This window comes from Pelophylax lessonae (genome assembly GCF_965119305.1).
Source record: "Pelophylax lessonae genome assembly, chromosome: 1".
NCBI classification, from domain to species: Eukaryota; Metazoa; Chordata; class Amphibia; order Anura; family Ranidae; genus Pelophylax; species Pelophylax lessonae.
In genome coordinates this window covers 197514824-197534936 of record NC_138768.1, presented here as the reverse complement: position 1 = coordinate 197534936, position 20113 = coordinate 197514824, and the positions used below count along the sequence as shown (strand labels likewise).

At 41.8% G+C, this 20113-nt stretch overlaps 1 protein-coding gene across 1 annotated transcript in view; it reads left to right on the top strand.

The window, feature by feature from the left end:
• CEP120 (centrosomal protein 120) overlaps positions 1 to 20113 on the top strand; it is a 273530-nt gene that overhangs the window by 232948 nt on the left and 20469 nt on the right. The window contains exon 19 of the mRNA XM_082243777.1: positions 18990 to 19135. Coding sequence (XP_082099903.1) covers positions 18990 to 19135 — 146 coding nt within the window. The remainder of the gene's footprint in view (positions 1 to 18989; positions 19136 to 20113) is intronic.

Genomic DNA, 20113 nt, shown 5'->3' with positions numbered 1-20113 from the left:
CTAGCACCCCCATCTTTCATCTGTTGCAGACGTATACTGAAACCAAGGGGATAATCTTGTAATGCTATCAAATGTTATTAGCACACCACTTGAAGTCCTACCCCACTAAGGTGCGCGGTCTCCGGGAGGTAGATGTGGGTCCACTATCTGATGACCAGTGGGAGGAAACCCTATTCTCTAGCACCACATGTTACCTTAATCTCGCCCAACAGGTCTCACAGCTATTCATAGTCCTTCAAGTCACTACACCCCGTTCAGACTACATAGGATGGGGGAAGGCGGTCAGAACCCTCATGTGCTTGATGTGGCCACCACCAAGGGGATCTCATTCACCTACTGTGATACCTGAAGTTCCATAGGTATTGGAGCGAAGTACTTGGGACACTTAACCAGGTGTTCCAAACGACCGTTCCCTTAGATTAAATTTACTGTATCCTGGGGACTCTGGAGGATGTTGTTCTGGAGGAGCTGGCTCTCATTGCATTTTCTAGAGCTTTGTTTCAAGCTCGTAAAGGTTGGAAGTCCTCCACACTGCCCTCTGTGGCCTCTTGGATCTCACATATGGGAAACACTTTGATTACGGAATGATGCATTTACCAACATAGAGGCAGCCTAGGTAGATTTGAAAAACTATGGTCGTCCTGGCTGGACACGCCTGGGCTGAGTCCTGGGGAACATGTAATGTCCAGAATTCTGCAATAGCTTTGGGGTATGTAGGATGTGTTATGTTATAGCTGTGTTGGTGATGAGCAGTCCATCCCTTTTTTTATTGTTAGCAGGAGGGTATATGATTTGTGATGTGATAACAGGTTTATAATAGGGCTGAAACAACTAATCGCTTAATCGACAACTAATCGATCATGAAAATAGTTGTAAACTATTTTCGTAATCGATTAATCGGTCAGCCGATTAGTTGTCCTGCATACAGAATGCATAATTTGTTTACTTAATCAGAAAATACAGTGCAACGCACATACAGCTCAGTACACCATACATACATGTATGTAGATGGAAGAGAACTTGTGAATGTGTGAGGAGCAATGCCTCATGGGAAATGTAGTCCTGAGCAAGAGAAGGAACTAAGTGATTCTAAAGGCAGAGGTTTTTTTTTTACCTTGCTATAGCTACACTCTGTACAGTACTATACTTTTCTGCTTCCTATAGGGGCACTTTGAAGACAGGATGGGCCAGAAGTGCCGGGGGGGGGGGGGTCATAAGAGGAGGTCCTGGGCTGATCTGTGCAAAATTATTACACAGAACGGGTGAGTATGAGAAGGTGGAGGCTGATAGACTAGAGGGTGATATAAGGCATTACAATAACATTTAAAGTAAAAGTTTATTAGTATTGTGCATTATATTTAAAATTATTATATCCATGAAATAAAAAGTCTCGGCTTTTAGTACTACTTTAATGTAAAAATGTTAATTTTCCCCCCTCCACTCTTCATATAGCTTCATGTTTCACTCCCAGTTACAATAACCTGCATATCCAACTTCTGGGCATATTTTTTTATATACATAAACATCATGATACAACATATAATACTTTCACTATTTCACAGTAGAAATTATAATTATATTACAGTAGCGATATCTGCTGTTTTTTTTTACTATAAAGGGCTATTTTTTTTTTTTTTTTTTTTAACCCCATCATAACAGGTGATAAACAAAAGCATGCTGCTGTTAATAAATGTCTTCTGCTGCCCATACATATATTGGATTTTTGGCCAAAATTTTTTGCCTCTATATTTGCACAAAAATTATTTGTATTTTCGTTGAGTGGACGAGTGTTGTTTAAAAATTCCACTTGCTTTTAACATTTTAAAATGAATATAACTTCTGAGCAAAAACCACATACACTATTTGAAGATTTGTTTGAACGAGAAGTTTTCTATTCTGCTACTTCAAATTTTCCTGTCACTGTGTTTGACAACGAACACCAAATAGACCCCACTAATGGTTAGGAAAATCGGATGAATGTTTTTAAAAAATTGAGTTTGTGAATGGCCAGCATAAGTGACAGCAGGCGCAGGGAGCTTGTATCACGCTACCTGCCTCTATTAATAAGGGAGTCTATCATTAATATTATATACCAATCGGGTCTTAAAATTTGCAAAAAAAAGTGTTTTAGGTCTTTTAAAAATATTGATCTCGGAGTCGGATATGTACCACATTTAAACCTCTAATAATTCATATATCTGTCTCAGAGTGGATTAAAGAGCCAATTATAAAGCTGGATTTTTATATTTAGCTCGGCATATAGATATTCAAGAATCGCAACAATTATATACCAACTTTTTTTTTTTTTGAGGATTTTATCCGATTAGTCGATTAATCTAGACAATCGGCCAACTAATCGATTGTGAAAATAATCGTTAGTTGCAGCCCTAGTTTATAACCTTTTGATTGTTGTTGGGGGCACTGGGATGAATTTGCTATGCATTGTTTGATGTATGCTATTGCTTTGTCTGTACATTGGAAAGTGTATTTGTTTTTCTATGTTCAAATAAAAACGTTTCTGTTTTAAAAAAAAAAAAAAAAAAAAAAGGGGAAAGTCTGATCTAAACTGTGTTAAAGACCTCCTCCCACCCATAGAGATGCATTGTGGACAGATGGAACGCTTGTCAAAAGGGGCCTTCCTTTATTGAGTAAGCCTGTTAAAGCCCGTCTCCAGGTTGTAGACCCCAACCCCCGGTATCGTTTTTTTATTCACATTTTGGAATACATACCCTTTTTTTCAGTCACGTGAGCCCTGGTGCCACGTGAGGGCATGGTACTGGTCTTTGCACCATTATGTGAGCCCAAAGTGGCTTGATGACGTACTCCCAGAGTGTGTTTCCTTGGCGCCCTGGGCTGAAAGAAGGTTATTTTTATCCTGGAAGAAGACCAGCACTTGATTGCATAGAGGTGGGGCAATGCAAGGGATAGTGAGTACTGCAGCGAAAACTGCTTTTCTTTATTTCAAAGCTGATCTCTAGGTAAAAAGCTAAATACACAAATGAAATACATATGAGCTGTTTTACCTGGCAAAGGATTTGTATTAATGGCCCTCCAATTCTGGGTTTTACACAGCCTGAACCCACAGCACAACCCTTTCTAGTAGTGAACAGGACCTGATCTTTCTTTGCTACAGTCTTTCTTTTAGTACCCATCCCCACTTCTACCCTGATAACCAGACCACAAATAAGGGGTGCAGTTCAAGGCTCCAGCCGGGTTCTCTTCTGTAGTACACTGCTGATAGTGCTGGCCAAGGACCTAGCTCACCCCAGTTCCAATGATGGAACGGACAAGAGGGTCCTATAAAAGGGTCCTATGCACCGCACATCGCTGCAAGACCCTGTGGATATGTGAAATGACCGCTTCAGCCTGGGCTCCAGCCAAGCCACACCCCCAAGATGTATAACCCCACCCCTGTACCTTAATCAAGGCTGGGGCTGTCATTTCACATACTTACAGGGTCTCGCAGTGATGTGTGGTGCATAGGACCCTTTTTTGTCTGTTGCACCCCAAGAACTAGACATTGAAAGAGGAGAAACACATTGATAATATAATTGCTTCATCATTCTGCTCTCTTCTCCTAGGGGCATTCACTGCAGCACGTTTTTCTCTTTGTGTTGCCTTTTCCTTCCTGAGCTCTGATTTATTTTACTTTCACCTGGTGATCCAGCCAGCAAGTAGTTTTGAAAAAAAAAATAAGCTGTCCTGCAGATGTAGTAGTTACAGGGATGAGACAAACCATTTAACACTAACAGGAGTGCTTACAATGATCAGTTTTTATTTATATATTACCTTATATTATTTATATAAACCTTTATACCAAAAAGAAAAGAAAAGGTTTGCTGTAACTTCTTATAAAGTGATAGCTGGAGTTTGGCTTCAATTTGTTTAATGTACTTAAATCTGATATTCCCTCCCCCAGACTGACAATGCTGCTGTCCAAAGGTGCCCCTGTGCTCCTTCTTCCAGAGCGGGAGCACTCTAATACAGGAGGTGTGTTACTGGCCAGATCACCAGGTGAAAACAGAGTGGGAAAAAGCCCAAAAAAACCCATCTAACTAGTAAGCTGCAATATATTACTTTTTTGTTTTGGGTTTAGTACCACTTTAAACTAAGTTGAGCATCAAAAAATAATATTATAAACATTAGTGTTCATTTGTAGGTCAACTTTTTTCAAAGACAAAATTCTTCTTTAACCACTTTACGACCGCCCGCCGCAGTTATACTGCTTCAGGCAGCCACTCCTGCGCGAACCGCCGTAGGTATACGTCGGTCGCGTGCCAGCAGCTAGGTGGTGAGTGCGTGCTCCCGCCCCGGCTCGTCAGCGGGGAAGCCGATGCACGGGGCAGGCGGCTTCCGATTGCCGCCTGACACCCGCGTTCGTTCCCCGCTGAGAGAGAAGAACGGTAAGCTGTTGTAAACACAGCTGACCATTCTTCTCCCTGGAATGATCACAGCGCTCCTGTGATCCTTCTCTATAGGAACACAGGGCTCTGTGATCATTTCACAAGCCATGCCCCTAGGTACACATTTAACCCCTTGATCACCCACAGTTTTAACCCCTTCCCTGCCAGTGTCATTATTACAGTAACAGTGCATATTTTTAGCACTGATTTTTGTAGTAGTGTCACTGGTCCCCCCAAAAGTGTCAAAAATGTCAGCAAGGGTTCCGATCTGTCCACAGCAATGTTGCAGTCCCGCAAAAAAATTGCAGATCGCCGCCATTACTAGTATAAAAAAAAAAAAATGACATCTTTCCCGTAGTTAGTAGACGCGATGACGTTTGCGCAAACCAATCAAGATACGCTTATTGCGATCTTTTTTTTTTTTTTTTTACCAAAAATATGTAGCAGAAAACAAATTGGCCTAAAATGGTAAATTTTTATTTTTAAGCTTTTTTTTTTTTATTATTTTTTGGGAATGTTATATAGCAGAATGTGAAAAAAAAATTATATATATATATAATATTTATTTCTCTAGCGCTCATTGACAGACGTAGTCCTCGGTGATACACCACCTTCGGGTTATGTTGCCTCCACAGGAGCAGGACTAGACAGGAAATTAAAAAGCTCTGGCCACACCCCAGGGGCAGTCCCAGAGGGTATATCCTCTCTCTCTCTGCCTCAGCAAATCAGTTATTTTCTGTCTAGTTAGGAGTAAGGACCTAGATACCTTGCTGGGATCTTAGGTCCTGGCAAGAATTTTTTCTTAAAGGATTTTTTTAGACAGCTTTTTTCTCCAGTGTTCCTGTGAGATCTTCAAGCAAGAAAGCTGAACTGGGCGACGGGCTGGATGTTGAGATCCGGTGGTCACCCCAGTTCAGCCTACGAGCGCGTGCAGGCCATAGCTCCGCGCTGGGTCGGCCGCGACAAAGTCCCATTAAAGGACTGTCCACGCGAGTTAAACGTCTCGCTGAAACGCCAAAGATCATGAGTCACGGCGTCCGTATCGGTCGACAGCCCTCCCGCCCCGGTGGAGAGGGGTACTGTCAGGAGTTGGTGCCCGCCTGGTTCCGGTATGGTGAGTAGTATGTTCCCCCTTTCCCCCTGACGGGTTTTGTGGTGAACGCGGGCCCCTCTCTGTATGGTAAGATAGAGTCCCTTTCTATCCTACAACATGACACAGATCCTCCTACTTTGAGTGTGATTTTATGTGTGCAAAAAGCCAGGAGGCTTGGTTTGGGAGCTAACAATCTAATTGTATACATGTTTTAAAGATGTAATCTGTGGCATTCTGGGAATCTTATGGGTTAAGTATAAGCTACCTACCAGTCAGAAGCCACGGACATGTAGACTGCCTTCCTAATCAGATCTCCAGCTATTAGCAGGCCTCCCGAACGGCCATGCGGTCCGCCAGGGCCGGTACCGCCAACCACGCCATATCCCCATGCAGTGAGAGTGTTGTGTGCCCTGCAGCACACCGCTATTCAGTACGGGACGCCGCCATTTTTTTGCTGGATCGCACGAGCCGCCATTTTGGCGTAGCCTCGTGTCTCCAGCATGGGGGCGGCCATGTTTGAGGTGATCCAAACACCTCGTGGAGCTTGGGGGAGGCGCCGGAAGGCGTACAGAGGGGCGGAGCCGCCTCCTTTCTTCCTGGGCAGCCAGCCAAAAGACTTCCTGTTTGTTAAGACAGCGCTGTAACCTGTTGCAGTTAAACTCTGAGCATCAAGTGGTGAGCCTGGGGGTCTATCTCTCTCTCTCTCTCGATCGATAGGGATCCCTAGCAGGTAACACTAAGGGGCTTTTGTGGCGCTGGGGGTCGAAAAAAAAAAAAAAAAAAAAAAAAAAGAAAAGTTTTATTTTTGAATTATATTATCCAGGAAGTAACTGGAGTTATCATGGACCCTGCCACACATATTCCCCCACCTGTTTCCTTCGAGGGGGCCACGGGACCCGCCGGTGCACAGAGTATAGAGTCATTTACAGCAATTTTGGAGTCTATGGTGGCTCGGGTGGAGGCGGCCTGTCAGGGACGGGGGTCAAGGAAGCGACCCCCGCCTACCCCTATACCATCTGACACCTCTGACTCAGATTCAGAGGTGGTCACGGCAGTTGCAGGTTCCTCTGCAAGGGCTGTTATCCCAGGTAAAGCCCCCTCAGACAGCGAGGAGGACGCTTCTTCTCCTGCTATTATTCAGGAAGAAGCATTGGTGGACGCACTAGTTGTGGCAGTGCAGGAAACCTTAAAACTTGAGGCTTTACCGGCAGAGGCAACTGAAACAGAGATTCCTTTTGGTACTAATAAGCCCATCAAGACAATGAAGGCTTTTCCTGTACCTAAATGTTTCGGTAATCAGATTAAAGGAGAATGGGAGCATTCTAAACGTACCTTTACTATTTCCAAGCGTATTGCTAGACGCTATCCGTTTGAGGAATCCATCATTAAGAAATGGACGGTACCACCAGTCGTGGATCCGCCTATTTCCAGGCTGAATAAAGCCACGGTTATTCCAGTGGAGGACACTTCGTCCTTTAAGGATCCGGTGGATCGAAAGATGGAAGCAGAGTCCCGCACCATCTTCTCTCTGATAGGGTCAGCTTTTAGACCAGTAATTGTTATTGGTCTAGTTTCCCAGACACTTACGGAATGGGCGAAAATGGTACGCCAAGATCTTAGGGGAAAAGATATTCCCCAGGAGACATCTGATTTGATGGAACAGATTATACAAGGGCTACAGTTTATCTGTGACGCAGCCTTGGACACTACTCCCTTATTAGGGCATGCATCTAAGACAGCGGTGATCCTCAGACGTGTGCTGTGGTTAAAATGCTGGTCAGCTGACCTAGGTTCCAAGAGGACCTTGACAAATCTCCCCTTTCAGGGGAATCGTCTATTTGGGGCCAACCTAGATGAAATCATTAAGGATGCCACTGGGGGCAAGAGCACTTTTTTGCCACAGGCTGCTAAAGCTAAGGGACCTCGCAACAAGCGAGGACCTTTCTTTACCGCCCATAAAGGGCGCCCGGCTGGTACTAGCGGGAAAGGCAAGACTCCTCCAGGAGGGTTCAAGAAGGGCTGGTCGGACAAGCAAAGGACCAACCCAGCCAAACCCGAAGCAAAGGAGTACACAGCCTGAAGGTGCGCCCCCACCCGGTTTCAGGGTGGGGGGACGTTTTCACCGGTATTCAGGACATTAGATCGAGCATCAACCACTACTACCGGAGCGATTCTTCCCTTCCAACATTTAAGTACTACAGGAAGCGGTAATTACCGTTCCCTGAATAGATCTTTTCCTTTACCCTTTCCTAAGATTAGTCCCGATACCTCACAGGAATCGGATCTGGTTGACCAGATAGGCCAAGTAGCCTCTAGTCGGGTGACTTCGGTCCCTGAGGTTCAACCAGAAAAGATCACCTTTCCTGATAACTATCAGGTATCTGATAAATGTGTGGGAACAGAAAACGACCAGACTTTCTCGGATGGTCGGGGCCAGATACCTCTAGGGACGCCTGGTTCAGATCCAATCAGCGCCAGTGGTCCTAGAAATTCTAGGCTGGCCTCCTCAAGCCGGCCTGGCCGACTTGGACATGTTAGTCGTAGACGTTCCGTGGGAACTTCGTCTCAGGGAGTGTCTGTGGTCTCAAGGACCAATTTACCATCATGCTTTACAGTCGCTGGGTTTAATGGCCTGGCCATTGAGACCCAAGTACTGAAGGACAGAGGTTTGTCAGCTTCAGTCATTCCTACCCTTATTAAAGCAAGGAAAGCGACTTCCAGCAAAGTCTATTATCACACATGGAAAACTTATATTGCGTGGTGCGAATCTTTAGGATTTCCTCCACGTACCTATTCGGTGTCTCGAATATTGGCCTTTTTGCAACAAGGGGTTGAGCAGAAGCTAGCCTTGAGCACCATCAAGGGTCAAGTTTCAGCATTAGCAATCTTCTTTCAGAAGCCTTTAGCTACCAAATCCTTGGTGCGGAATTTCATCCAGGGGGTGCGGCACCTGGCTCCTCCAGTCCGCGCGCCCTTACCGCCTTGGGATCTTAATTTGGTTTTGTCGGTTCTACAGAAACATCCTTTTGAAAACATCAGGGAGATTCCCTTGCTTACTTTATCCCAGAAAGTGGCCTTCTTGGTGGCTATTACTTCTGCTCGCAGGGTGTCAGAACTGGCTGCATTATCATGCCAGTCCCCATACCTAGTGATTCATAGGGATAAGGTAGTACTTCATCCTAAGCCATCTTTTCTTCCCAAGGTGGTTTCAGATTTTCATCTGAATGAAGATATTGTACTACCTTCCTTGTGTCCTCAGCCCAAGCATCATCAGGAACATGCGTTGCATTCCTTAGATGTGGTTCGGGCAATCAGGGTATACCTGAAAGCTACGGAATCATTCCGTAAGACGGATTCACTTTTTGTGATCACGGATGGCCCCAGAAAGGGTTTGCCTGCATCTGCCGCGACCATTGCCAAATGGATTAGACAAACGGTGGTACAGGCTTATTCTATTAAGGGTCAGAGTCCTCCGTTCCCTGTTAGGGCGCACTCCACTGGAGCGCTCAGTACTTCCTGGGCCTTTCGCCATCAGGCGTCAGTGGTCCAGGTATGTAAGGCGGCCACCTGGTCGTCGGTACATACCTTTACAAAATTCTATAAAATTGATGTGACGGCATCGGCGGATGCCTCATTTGGCCGCAAGGTTTTGCAGGCCGCAATTTGAGGAGACCGGTGGTCTACCTCGAGGGTTTTTTTCTGTTTGAAAAAAAAAAAAAAAAAATTGTTTTCTCTTTTTTTGTTGAGTCTCATCATTAAGGATGAGCATTGTAAACTTCTAGTTGGCACCGGTTGGGCCTTCTAGATTGGGATTTGATTTCCATTTTCCCACCCCTCAGTTGTGATACTGCTCTGGGACGTCCCGAAGGTGGTGTATCACCGAGGACTACGTCTGTCAATGAGCGCTAGAGAAAAATGGATTTTTGTAAAATCTTACCGTAAAATCCTTTTCTCTTAGCTCATTGACAGACGTAGTCCCCGCCCCTCTGTTTTTTTGAGTTGGGTTAAAATCTCTAAAGACTGCTTTTTTCACATAACTGATTTGCTGAGGCAGAGAGAGAGAGGATATACCCTCTGGGACTGCCCCTGGGGTGTGGCCAGAGCTTTTTAATTTCCTGTCTAGTCCTGCTCCTGTGGAGGCAACATAACCCGAAGGTGGTGTATCACCGAGGACTACGTCTGTCAATGAGCTAAGAGAAAAGGATTTTACGGTAAGATTTTACAAAAATCCATTTTTTTTTTTATTTTTTTTTTTTTTTTCAGAATTGTCGTTCTTTTTTTTGTTTTATAGTGCAAAAAAATAAAAATCGCACAGGTAATAATACCACCAAAAGAAAGCTCTATTTGTGGGAAAAAGGACATCAATTTTATTTAAGTACAGCGTCGCACGACCACGCAATGGTCCATTAAAGTAACGCAGTGCGGAATCGCAAAATATGGCCTGGTCATTAAGGGGGCAAATCCTTCCCATCCAGAAGTGGTGACACAACTATCTCTATTTCTTTTTTTTTCTTGAAACATTCCTTAAGACTCCTTTGCATCTTGTATATTTATACAGTATTTTAAGTTTGCCGCTAGATTTCTGAACTTTCAACACTGCCGGCAAACAATCTAGCACCTAGCCAGTGTTGAAAATGTGATGGAAGCATAGAGTGCATGGCATCCTACTGTATGAGAGCTCTAGATAAAGCGGCAGTATCAGCAATCTCCCTGAGAGCCAGATAACACTTTATCTTGCTGCTATTTCACATATCCTGTGCTTTATGCTGCTGTTTAGTTTACTTGCAGTAACATGAGTGGGGAAGTGGTTTTTGATGTAAAACACTGTGATAGTAAATAATGACCTAATATTAGTCTGCAGTTTTATTTCGGTCACTTTTTTCAAGCTGTTACACTGTTACATTTTGTAAATGATCACAATTATATAGCTGTACATGTAGAGTACTGGACTTTCTTATTTATTATATATATATATATATATATATATATATATATATACAGTGGGTACGGAAAGTATTCAGACCCCCTTAAATTTTTCACTCTTTGTTATATTGCAGCCATTTGCTAAAATCATTTAAGTTCACTCTTCTTCCTCATGAATGTACACATAGCACCCCATACTGACAGGAAAACACAGACATTGTTGCAGATTTATTAAAAAAGAAAAACTGAAATATCACATGGTCCTAAGTATTCAGACCCTTTGCTGTGACACTCATATATTTAACTCAGGTGCTTTCCATTTCTTCTGATCATCCTTGAGATGGTTCTACACCTTCATTTGAGTCCAGCTGTGTTTGATTATACTGATTGGACTTGATTAGGAAAGCCACACACCTGTCTATATAAGACCTTCCAGATCACAATGCATGTCAGAGCAAATGAGAATCATGAGGTCAAAGGAACTGCCTGAAGAGCTCAGAGACAGAATTGTGGCAAGGCACAGATCTGGCCAAGGTTACAAAAAGATTTCTGCTGCGCTTAAGGTTCCTAAGAGCACAGTGGCCCCCATAATCCTCAAATGGAAGACGTTTGGGACGACCAGAACCCTTCCTAGAGCTGGCCGTCTGGCCAAACTGAGATATCGGGGGAGAAGAGCTTTGGTGAGAGAGGTAATGAAGAACCCAAAGATCACTGTGGCTGAGCTCCAGAGATGCAGTCAGGAGATGGGAGAAAGTTGTAGAAAGTCAACCATCACTGCAGCCCTCCACCAGTCGGGGCTTTATGGCAGAGTGGCCCGACGGAAGCCTCTCCTCAGTGTAAGACACATGAAAGCCCGCATGGAGTTTGCTAAAAAAACACCTGAAGGACTCCCAAGATGGTGAGAAATAAGATTCTCTGGTCTGATGAGACCAAAATAGAACTTTTTGGCCTTAATTCTAAGCGGTATGTGTGGAGAAAACCAGGCACTGCTCATCACCTGTCCAATACAGTCCCAACAGTGAAGCATGGTGGTGGCAGCATCATGCTGTGGGGGTGTTTTTCAGCTGCAGGGACAGGACGACTGGTTGCAATCGAGGGAAAGATGAATACGGCCAAGTACAGGGATATCCTGGACAAAAACCTTCTCCAGAGTGCTCTGGACCTCAGACTGGGCCGAAGGTTTACCTTCCAACAAGACAATGACCCTAAGCACACAGCTAAAATAACGAAGGAGTGGCTTCACAACAACTCCGTGACTGTTCTTGAATGGCCCAGCCAGAGCCCTGACTTAAACCCAATTGAGCATCTCTGGAGAGACCTAAAAATGGCTGTCCACCAACGTTTACCATCCAACCTGACAGAACTGGAGAGGATCTGCAAGGAGGAATGGCAGAGGATCCCCAAATCCAGGTGTGAAAGACTTGTTGCATCTTTCCCAAAAAGACTCCTGGCTGTATTAGATCAAAAGGGGGCTTCTACTAAATACTGAGCAAAGGGTCTGAATACTTAGGACCATGTGATATTTCAGTTTTTCTTTTTTAATAAATCTGCAACAATGTCAACAATTCTGTGTTTTTCTGTCAGTATGGGGTGCTATGTGTACATTCATGAGGAAGAAGAATGAACTTAAATGATTTTAGCAAATGGCTGCAATATAACAAAGAGTGAAAAATTTAAGGGGGTCTGAATACTTTCCGTGCCCACTGTAAATATATATTTGAAATGTGAATTTCAGTGTGGGATTGGTGAATTTATATACAGTGCCTTGCGAAAGTATTCGGCCCCCTTGAACTTTGCGATCTTTGCCACATTTCAGGCTTCAAACATAAAGATATAACACTGTAATTTTTTGTGAAGAATCAACAAGTGGGACACAATCATGAAGTGGAACGAAATTTATTGGATATTTCAAACTTTGTTAACAAATAAAAAACTGAAAAATTGGGCGTGCAAAATTATTCAGCCCCTTTACTTTCAGTGCAGCAAACTCTCTCCAGAAGTTGAGGATCTATGAATGATCCAATGTTGACCTAAATGACTAATGATGATAAATAGAATCCACCTGTGTGTAATCAAGTCTCCGTATAAATGCACCTGCACTGTGATAGTCTCAGAGGTTTGTTTAAAGCGCAGAGAGCATCATGAAGAACAAGGAACACACCAAGCAGGTCTGAGATACTATTGTGGAGAAGTTTAAAGCCGGATTTGGATACAAGAAGATTTCCCAAGCTTTAAACATCCCAAGGATCACTGTGCAAGCGATAATATTGAAATGGAAGGAGTATCAGACCACTGCAAATCTACGAAGACCTGCCGTCCCTCTAAACTTTCAGCTCATACAAGGAGAAGACTGATCAGAGATGCAGCCAAGAGGCCCATGATCACTCTGGATGAACTGCAGTGATCTACAGCTGAGGTGGGAGACTCTGTCCATAGGACAACAATCAGTCGTATACTGCACAAATCTGGCCTTTATGGAAGAGTGGCAAGAAGAAAGCCATTTCTTAAAGATATCCATAAAAAGTGTAGTTTAAAGTTTGCCACAAGCCACCTGGGAGACACACCAAACATGTGGAAGAAGGTGCTCTGGTCAGATGAAACCAAAATCTAACTTTTTGGCAACAATGCAAAAGGTTATGTTTGGCGTAAAAGCAACACAGCTCATCACCCTGAACACACCATCCCCACTGTCAAACATGGTGGTGGCAGCATCATGGTTTGGGCCTGCTTTTCTTCAGCAGGGACAGGGAAGATGGTTAAAATTGATGGGTAGATGGATGGAGCCAAATACAGGACCATTCTGGAAGAAAACCTGATGGAGCCTGCAAAAGTCCTGAGACTGGGACGGAGATTTGTCTTCCAACAAAACAATGATCCAAAACATAAAGCAAACTATAAAATGGAATGGTTCACAAATAAACATATCCAGGTGTTAGAATGGCCAAGTCAAATTCCAGACCTGAATCCAATCGAGAATCCGTGGAAAGAGCTGAAAACTGCTGTTCACAAATGCTCTCCATCCAACCTCACTGAGCTCGAGCTGTTTTGCAAGGAGGAATGGGCAAAAATTTCAGTCTCTCCATGTGCAAAACTGATAGGGACATACCCCAAGCGACTTACAGCTGTAATCGCAGCAAAAGGTGGCACTACAAAGTATTAACTTAAGCTGGATACACACTATCCAACTTTTGTGGTTAGATTTCCTTCAGATTTACCTTTTCTATGTAGTGCAAGGGCCTGCCTGATTGCATACAAATTGAAAGTGTTTAGGTTTGACCTCATATTATATGATTTTGGTAAGTCTAAAGGAAAACGTCTTCAGAAAATCTTAGTGTGTATGGCCCATTAAGGGGGCTGAATAATTTTGCACGCCCAATTTTTCAGTTTTGTATTTGTTAAAGTTTGAAATATCCAATACATTTTGTTCCACTTCATGACTGTGTCCCACTTGTTGATTCTTCACAAAAAAAATACAGTTTTATATCTTTGTCTGAAGCCTGAAATGTGGCAAAAGGTCAAAAAGTTCAAGGGGGGCCGAATACTTTCGCAAGGCACTGTAACTGTTTTCGCCAACTGTTTTTCTCACTTGCAGCATTCCAAAGCTGCTATTTTTTAAATAATAATGTTACTGCTTTCTTGAATCTACATAGCAAACGGTGTCTTGTTCAGCAATTATTATTGTAAATTTTAGTCAAATTTTCCATATGTCATACGTGATTATTTAAATTTTTAGACTTGGCATACTTGGACACAAATGTAAAATAAATCAACACTTTACCGGCTTTGCATTTTCTGCATAGGAGTTTGTTTTAACTTTAATCATGTCCTATTCTTTGCAAACACAAACAGTATAATCTTCGGCCAGCTTTTGTAAAATCATCCGCTTCATTCTCACTGCTTGTTAAAGTAAAAACGTCTCTGAGAATGCCCGAAAGTGTACCATAATAAACAGTCATACTCATGTTTTACACATACAGCTACAGTTGGTTCATATATTAATGACTCGGTCAGCTTGCCAAAACACAGAATGTATATAAGGCAATAATTAATTTTCAGATGCAGCTTATATGAGTGAAAGATTGATGGTATCAAGTGGAGCCAGACGTAGTTCAGAGAGTCACTAGGCACAATCCCAGAACACAGCAAACGTAAGCGATCACAGCACCCCTTTCCATAATGTGTTCAATGTTAATACCTAACTTCTGAGTCCTAGTCGGGGTATTTGAGACCGGCTGATTTGTGGAATTTAACAGTGTACTTAATGGACTGTAAGAATTACACATTCCCCTACTCCACATTATCTCTGTACCAGTTTGACTGGGATTTACATTGCTATGACATAGCGTAGTTAGTGGAAAGGTTTCTCGTGGGGTTTCAAGTTCACTTCATAGGCATAAAATATTATATTGGCTTAATAAATAACAGTGGACACTTTTAATAACCTGGCAAATTGCTCAAAGTTTTCATGGTAAAATTGTGTTTGACTGCAAAGGAAATGACAGATTCATTACTGGTTACTTGTATTACACTGCTAAATCGCAGTTCTCATAAACGGGATACATGCCTTTTAAATAATCAGGTATAATATATAATCCTTTTTTTTTTATATGATAATTGGATGTGTTCATATAGTTTTTGTTAAACTTGCTTTAGAATACGGTACTTTTAACTTTGGATGATTGGAGACATCTGCGAATGGGGGCAGCCTTCTGCAGCTAGTCCATTTTGAATATAAAAAGACCAAGCTGATATATGTGGAATCCAAGTGTGTCTCAGTCTCCAAAATGTACACAAAGACAGAAACTACAGGCCCACAGGACTTTAGAGAGACACGCGACAAGCATTAAAAATACTTGAATTTTTTACATGAAGAAATATACATATAAAATTAAATTATGAAAAAATCTTTACAATATAAATTCATCAATGATGATTCATCAATTCATCAATCAAAAAATGAATGAAATAAAAGTTCATACAAAATATAACGTCATCTGTGTCTGACATTCTATACTATGTCATTATCAATCTGTGCTGTGTCTCCATGCTTTTCACGAAATCTGTAGTTTGCACAAAGATATGAGTCTAAAAGCAGAAAAGAAACACACAAAGTAAAGACCAAAGGGGAAAAAAGAAAATTCATTTGTTTTGCTCTGTTTCCATTGATGAATTTATATTGTAAAGATTTTTTTCATGATCAAATTTTATGTGTATATTTCTTCATGTAAAATTTTCATGTATTTTTAATGCTTGTTGTGTGTCTCTCGTCCCATGAGCCTTTAGTTTTTTGTCTTTGTGTACATTTTGAATATAGCCTAGAGCAGGGGTCAGGAACCTTTTTGGCTGAGAGCGCCACGAACACCACATATTTTCAAATATAATTCTGTGAGAGCCATACACTATATTTCAGGGGTCGGGAACCTTTATTTAACTAAGTGACGAATTGCAAAAAATGGCCTGGTCATTAAGGGGGTAAATTTTTCCAGGGCTGAAGTGGTTAAAGGAGCTGAAATATTAAAGTTGACTTCCCCTGTTCACACTAGTGCGATTTGCAGGGCACGACAATGGAAAGGAGAAATAACCTTAGCGCAAACAGAAAGTGGATGTGTAGCCCATATGTGCCAAAATGTCAATGTCTGGGGAAATGTTATTAAAAAATTCCACTGTATATACGGCTGCAGGCCTGCAGCACTTCTTCAGTGAGCGTATTGGGAGCCTCTGTAAACTGTGAATAAAAGATAAAAAAGAAGGTGCAGGCTAGCCTATAATTTTTTGCTTTCTGTGCTTCCCTGTCTCACCTTAGTAATTGCAAATACTCTTTCTGAAAGAGTATTTGCAATTACTTGAGACAGGGGAAGCACAGAACGCAAAATATTTACACTGAATGAGTGAGTGACTGACTGACCTGTCGCTTCAGGACCTCCCTCGGCTCTACGCTGAGCCCGCGCTGCCGCCTGGAGAAAAGGGAGGTGGTGGGTGGAGTAGATTTAGGAGCGGAGGAGGAATTTGACCATTGCCCTCACTCTCCCGCTGTCACGTGACATCGCTGGTTGCTAGACGCCAAGCGGCATACTAGCAACCAGTGTGGCCGCAGCGCGCAGGCATGGACTTGACTCGGGGCTAATGATGATATACTCATAGCAGGAGACCCCATTTGTCTGCGAGCCAGATGCAGCCATCAAAAGAGCCATGTCTGGCTCACGAGCCATAGGTTCCCTACCCTTGGCGTAGAGTATTTCAGGACAAAGTTTTGTTCATTTTATGAAACAGACCTGTCAGGTTTATTGTGAGTCATTTAGGACAAGTTGGTATGAGCTGAGCATTTACATGAGGCTTTTGTCAAAATCATAAAGATTGAATTGTCTAAATGCTATATGATCTAAAGTTTACACTAGTGATTGACCAATATCGTTGTTTTTTTTTTTTTGGAACCGATATTTTGGTCATCGGATATCGGTATCGACCGATATTGGCCGATATTTTCGTACAAAGAAAGAAATTGTTTTTTTTTCCACAGGTACTATTGTGGAGGGATCTGGGGGTCTAAAAGACCCCAAACCCCTCCTCTGCATTTAAAAGCATTCAAAACGCCAAGTTTGGCTGTTTTGAATGCTCACATTTTTTTAAATTTGCCGCCGAGTACCCGGAAGTGATGTCATGACATCACTTTCGGGTTTTTTACATGGAGACCTGATCAGAGCCGAATGCGGTTTTGATTGGGTCTTCTCTTTGGCGGCCGTGCAGTTAGGATGCCCAGGTCTCCCTTTGGGACGGGAAACCCGGGCGAACCGCAGAAACGGGAGACTCCCGCTCCTTTTAATGACAGCCGAGCGGCTTCTCAGCCGCATCAGTTGTCATTACAAGACAGCCGACCATTGGCTATGGACGCCGATACCGGGTTGATGCCTCTAGCGGCAGGCATCTCTCCGGGAAAAGCACTTTCCGGCAATATCGGTAAACTTAAGGGGCCGATTCCGTTATACCGGGGAAAATGCATATCAGCCCCCAATATATCAGTATTGCTGATAATCGGTCGATCCCTAGTTTACACATCTGACTAATTGGTGTAAAGTTTGAACAGTTTGAACTTATAGAGTTTAGTTTTTATTAAATGGTATACACATTTGTACTGCATGAATACAAAAGTGTACATTTGAAACATAGGCATTTATTATGAGGCATGAGATCTCTCCATACATTCAGTGGAAGTTACTCGGCAGCTTCAAACTAGGGACGGACCGATTTACCTTTTTTTTAATTTTTTTTTAAGCACTTGCTGATACCACTTACTGATACCTACCGCAACAGTTTTTTTTTTTATTTTTTTTTTATTTTTTTTAACACCTTAGCTGTCAGCAATGGTACAAAGCATTTAAAAGTTATTTACAAATTACATTTTATTTTCAATTCTGCACTTTTTTAAATGTGAAACGTGTAACGCTTATATATAAGGTGTAAAAATATTACCGAACAAAGCAAACAAAAAAGTTTTAATTATTAATAGTTTATAAAATAGAAGCGAACAATCCGCAGGAAAATAATAATTAAATGGAAAAGGAGAACAAGGAGTTAATTAAGGCTGATAAGAGTAAACTAAAGGTTAATAGGAACATTTAATAAAAACATTTTTTTTACTTGACCGTTTGCTTTAAACTGACTTCATCTACAGATCAAAGTTTATCTCTTTGATCTGTAGATGAATAAATTGAAAGATACAAAAATAAACCATGTTTCTTTTTATCTTTTTCTGTTAAAGCGACTGAGCAATGTTGTTGATAAACATTGCCGGCTACTTTTTTTATTTATTTATTTTTTCTCTAATTTCCGGGACTTCGTTTACACTTAAGCTGTCAACAGGGGGAACCCCACTGACAGCTGAATTAGTCATTGTTAAGGATGCAGCAACCCCACTCAACAACTGATAATTTCCATCTTTTTTTTATTTTTTTCATTTCAGCTGTCAATGGAGGAATCTCATTGACAGCTGAAAGAACCAAGCCTGAGAGTATAGATTTCAGGTTTATCCGAGCATTTGCCCGAGTACCGATACTCGGGCAAATGCTGAGTAGCAGCACCGATATCTGTATTGGTGCAGCCCTATTTTAAACCTTGCTTTTTGTTGTTCCATAGTATATATTTTTGTATGTTTGTGTTCGTATTATCTTAATATTTTCTTGTCGTATGGAACTTTTTTTTCTGGGTTTTTTTTTTTTTTTTTATTATTCTTTATCCAAGTTTATTAACTGGTGAAGGACAAATATTAACTTTCACATTAAGAAATCTCAACATAAACAAAAAAGGACTTCTATGGAAGAATAGCATAATGAAATCTATTTTGCCTCATTAATTAGTGTAATTATATTGCTTCTAATATATGTCTTGAAAGTGCCTCTGGATTTGAAAAAAAATAGTGTATACTTGTAACACTTGCTAAACTTATGGAACAAAATTATTTTATTTCATTAGAACAGTTACAAATACTGTATACCCTTAAAACTGAAATGAGAAACGTATTTCTCTCCTCCCTTGATTATTTCCTGTTTAATTTTGCTGTCAATATTCTTTTATAGCGGGAACAAGAGAATGCTATGGCACGTCTAAAGAAGCAGCAGGAAGAACTGGAGCAAATGAGACTGCGTTATCTGGCAGCAGAAGAGAAGGACGTAGTGAAGAATGAACGCCTGGAGCTAGAGGAGATCAGGAATGAACTAAATAGGTACATTTAGAAGTTTAATTGGTGAATTCATATTGCCTACCTGGAAATACTTTGTACCCATCTAGATGGCTGGCGGCTGGATGGGACAACATTGGGGCACAGTGGGGGTTATTTACTAAAACTGGAGAAAGACTTAAGAAAATCTGGTGCAACTCTGCATGGGAACCAATCCGCTTCCAGGTTTTATTGACAAAGAATAATTGAAAAAGCTGAAGTTGAAATCTGGTTGACCACTATGCACAGCCGCTCCAGATTCTGTTCTGTTCAGTTTAGTAAATCTATCCCAATGCGTCAACTTAGACACAGTCAGTATGTAGTGCATGAACCAACCAACCTTTTACCGTTTAAATGCATGTCCTCCTTTTCCCTAGAAACATGAAAGGTTCTACGAGGGAAAATGCAGACTACCCTTCGCAGGCCATATACATTAGGCCCTATTTGTTTCATAGGGACAGTCAAGTAGTTATAATGTAGCTGGTGGTTGGAAGAAAACCCTTTTCTATTGTTTGGTATCCTGCTTATCACAAGGAAAGAAAGTGAAATTGTTCTTGGCGTTAGAAGTCTAAGCGCTTGTAGTTTGTGGGGCTATTCAGGCAAAGCTGAAATGATAACTTTGCAGCTCCCTTAGGAAAAATTCCCTCTACTAAAACACCTCCAAACATTTAACCCCCCCCCAAAACCAACAGAGCTCCTGTAAAAAAAGAAAATGGACATTTATAAAGCACAGAAATGTGCTTTATTAATTTGCTTTGTGCCATAAACGACCAACTCACCTTCTGCCATAAATCCCTGTTTGATCCACTGAGAGAATCTGTGTGTTTTTTTCCGGCTGCACATTGTGACCAAATTTTTACAAATTGCAATGTATGTCGTTCAATAGTTTATAATGGAGAAGAGGTAGAGAAATCCACTTTTTGCTAAAAATTAGCCCCTTAGCATAAACCCGAACGACTTCCCTAACATGTAACCTTTTAACCT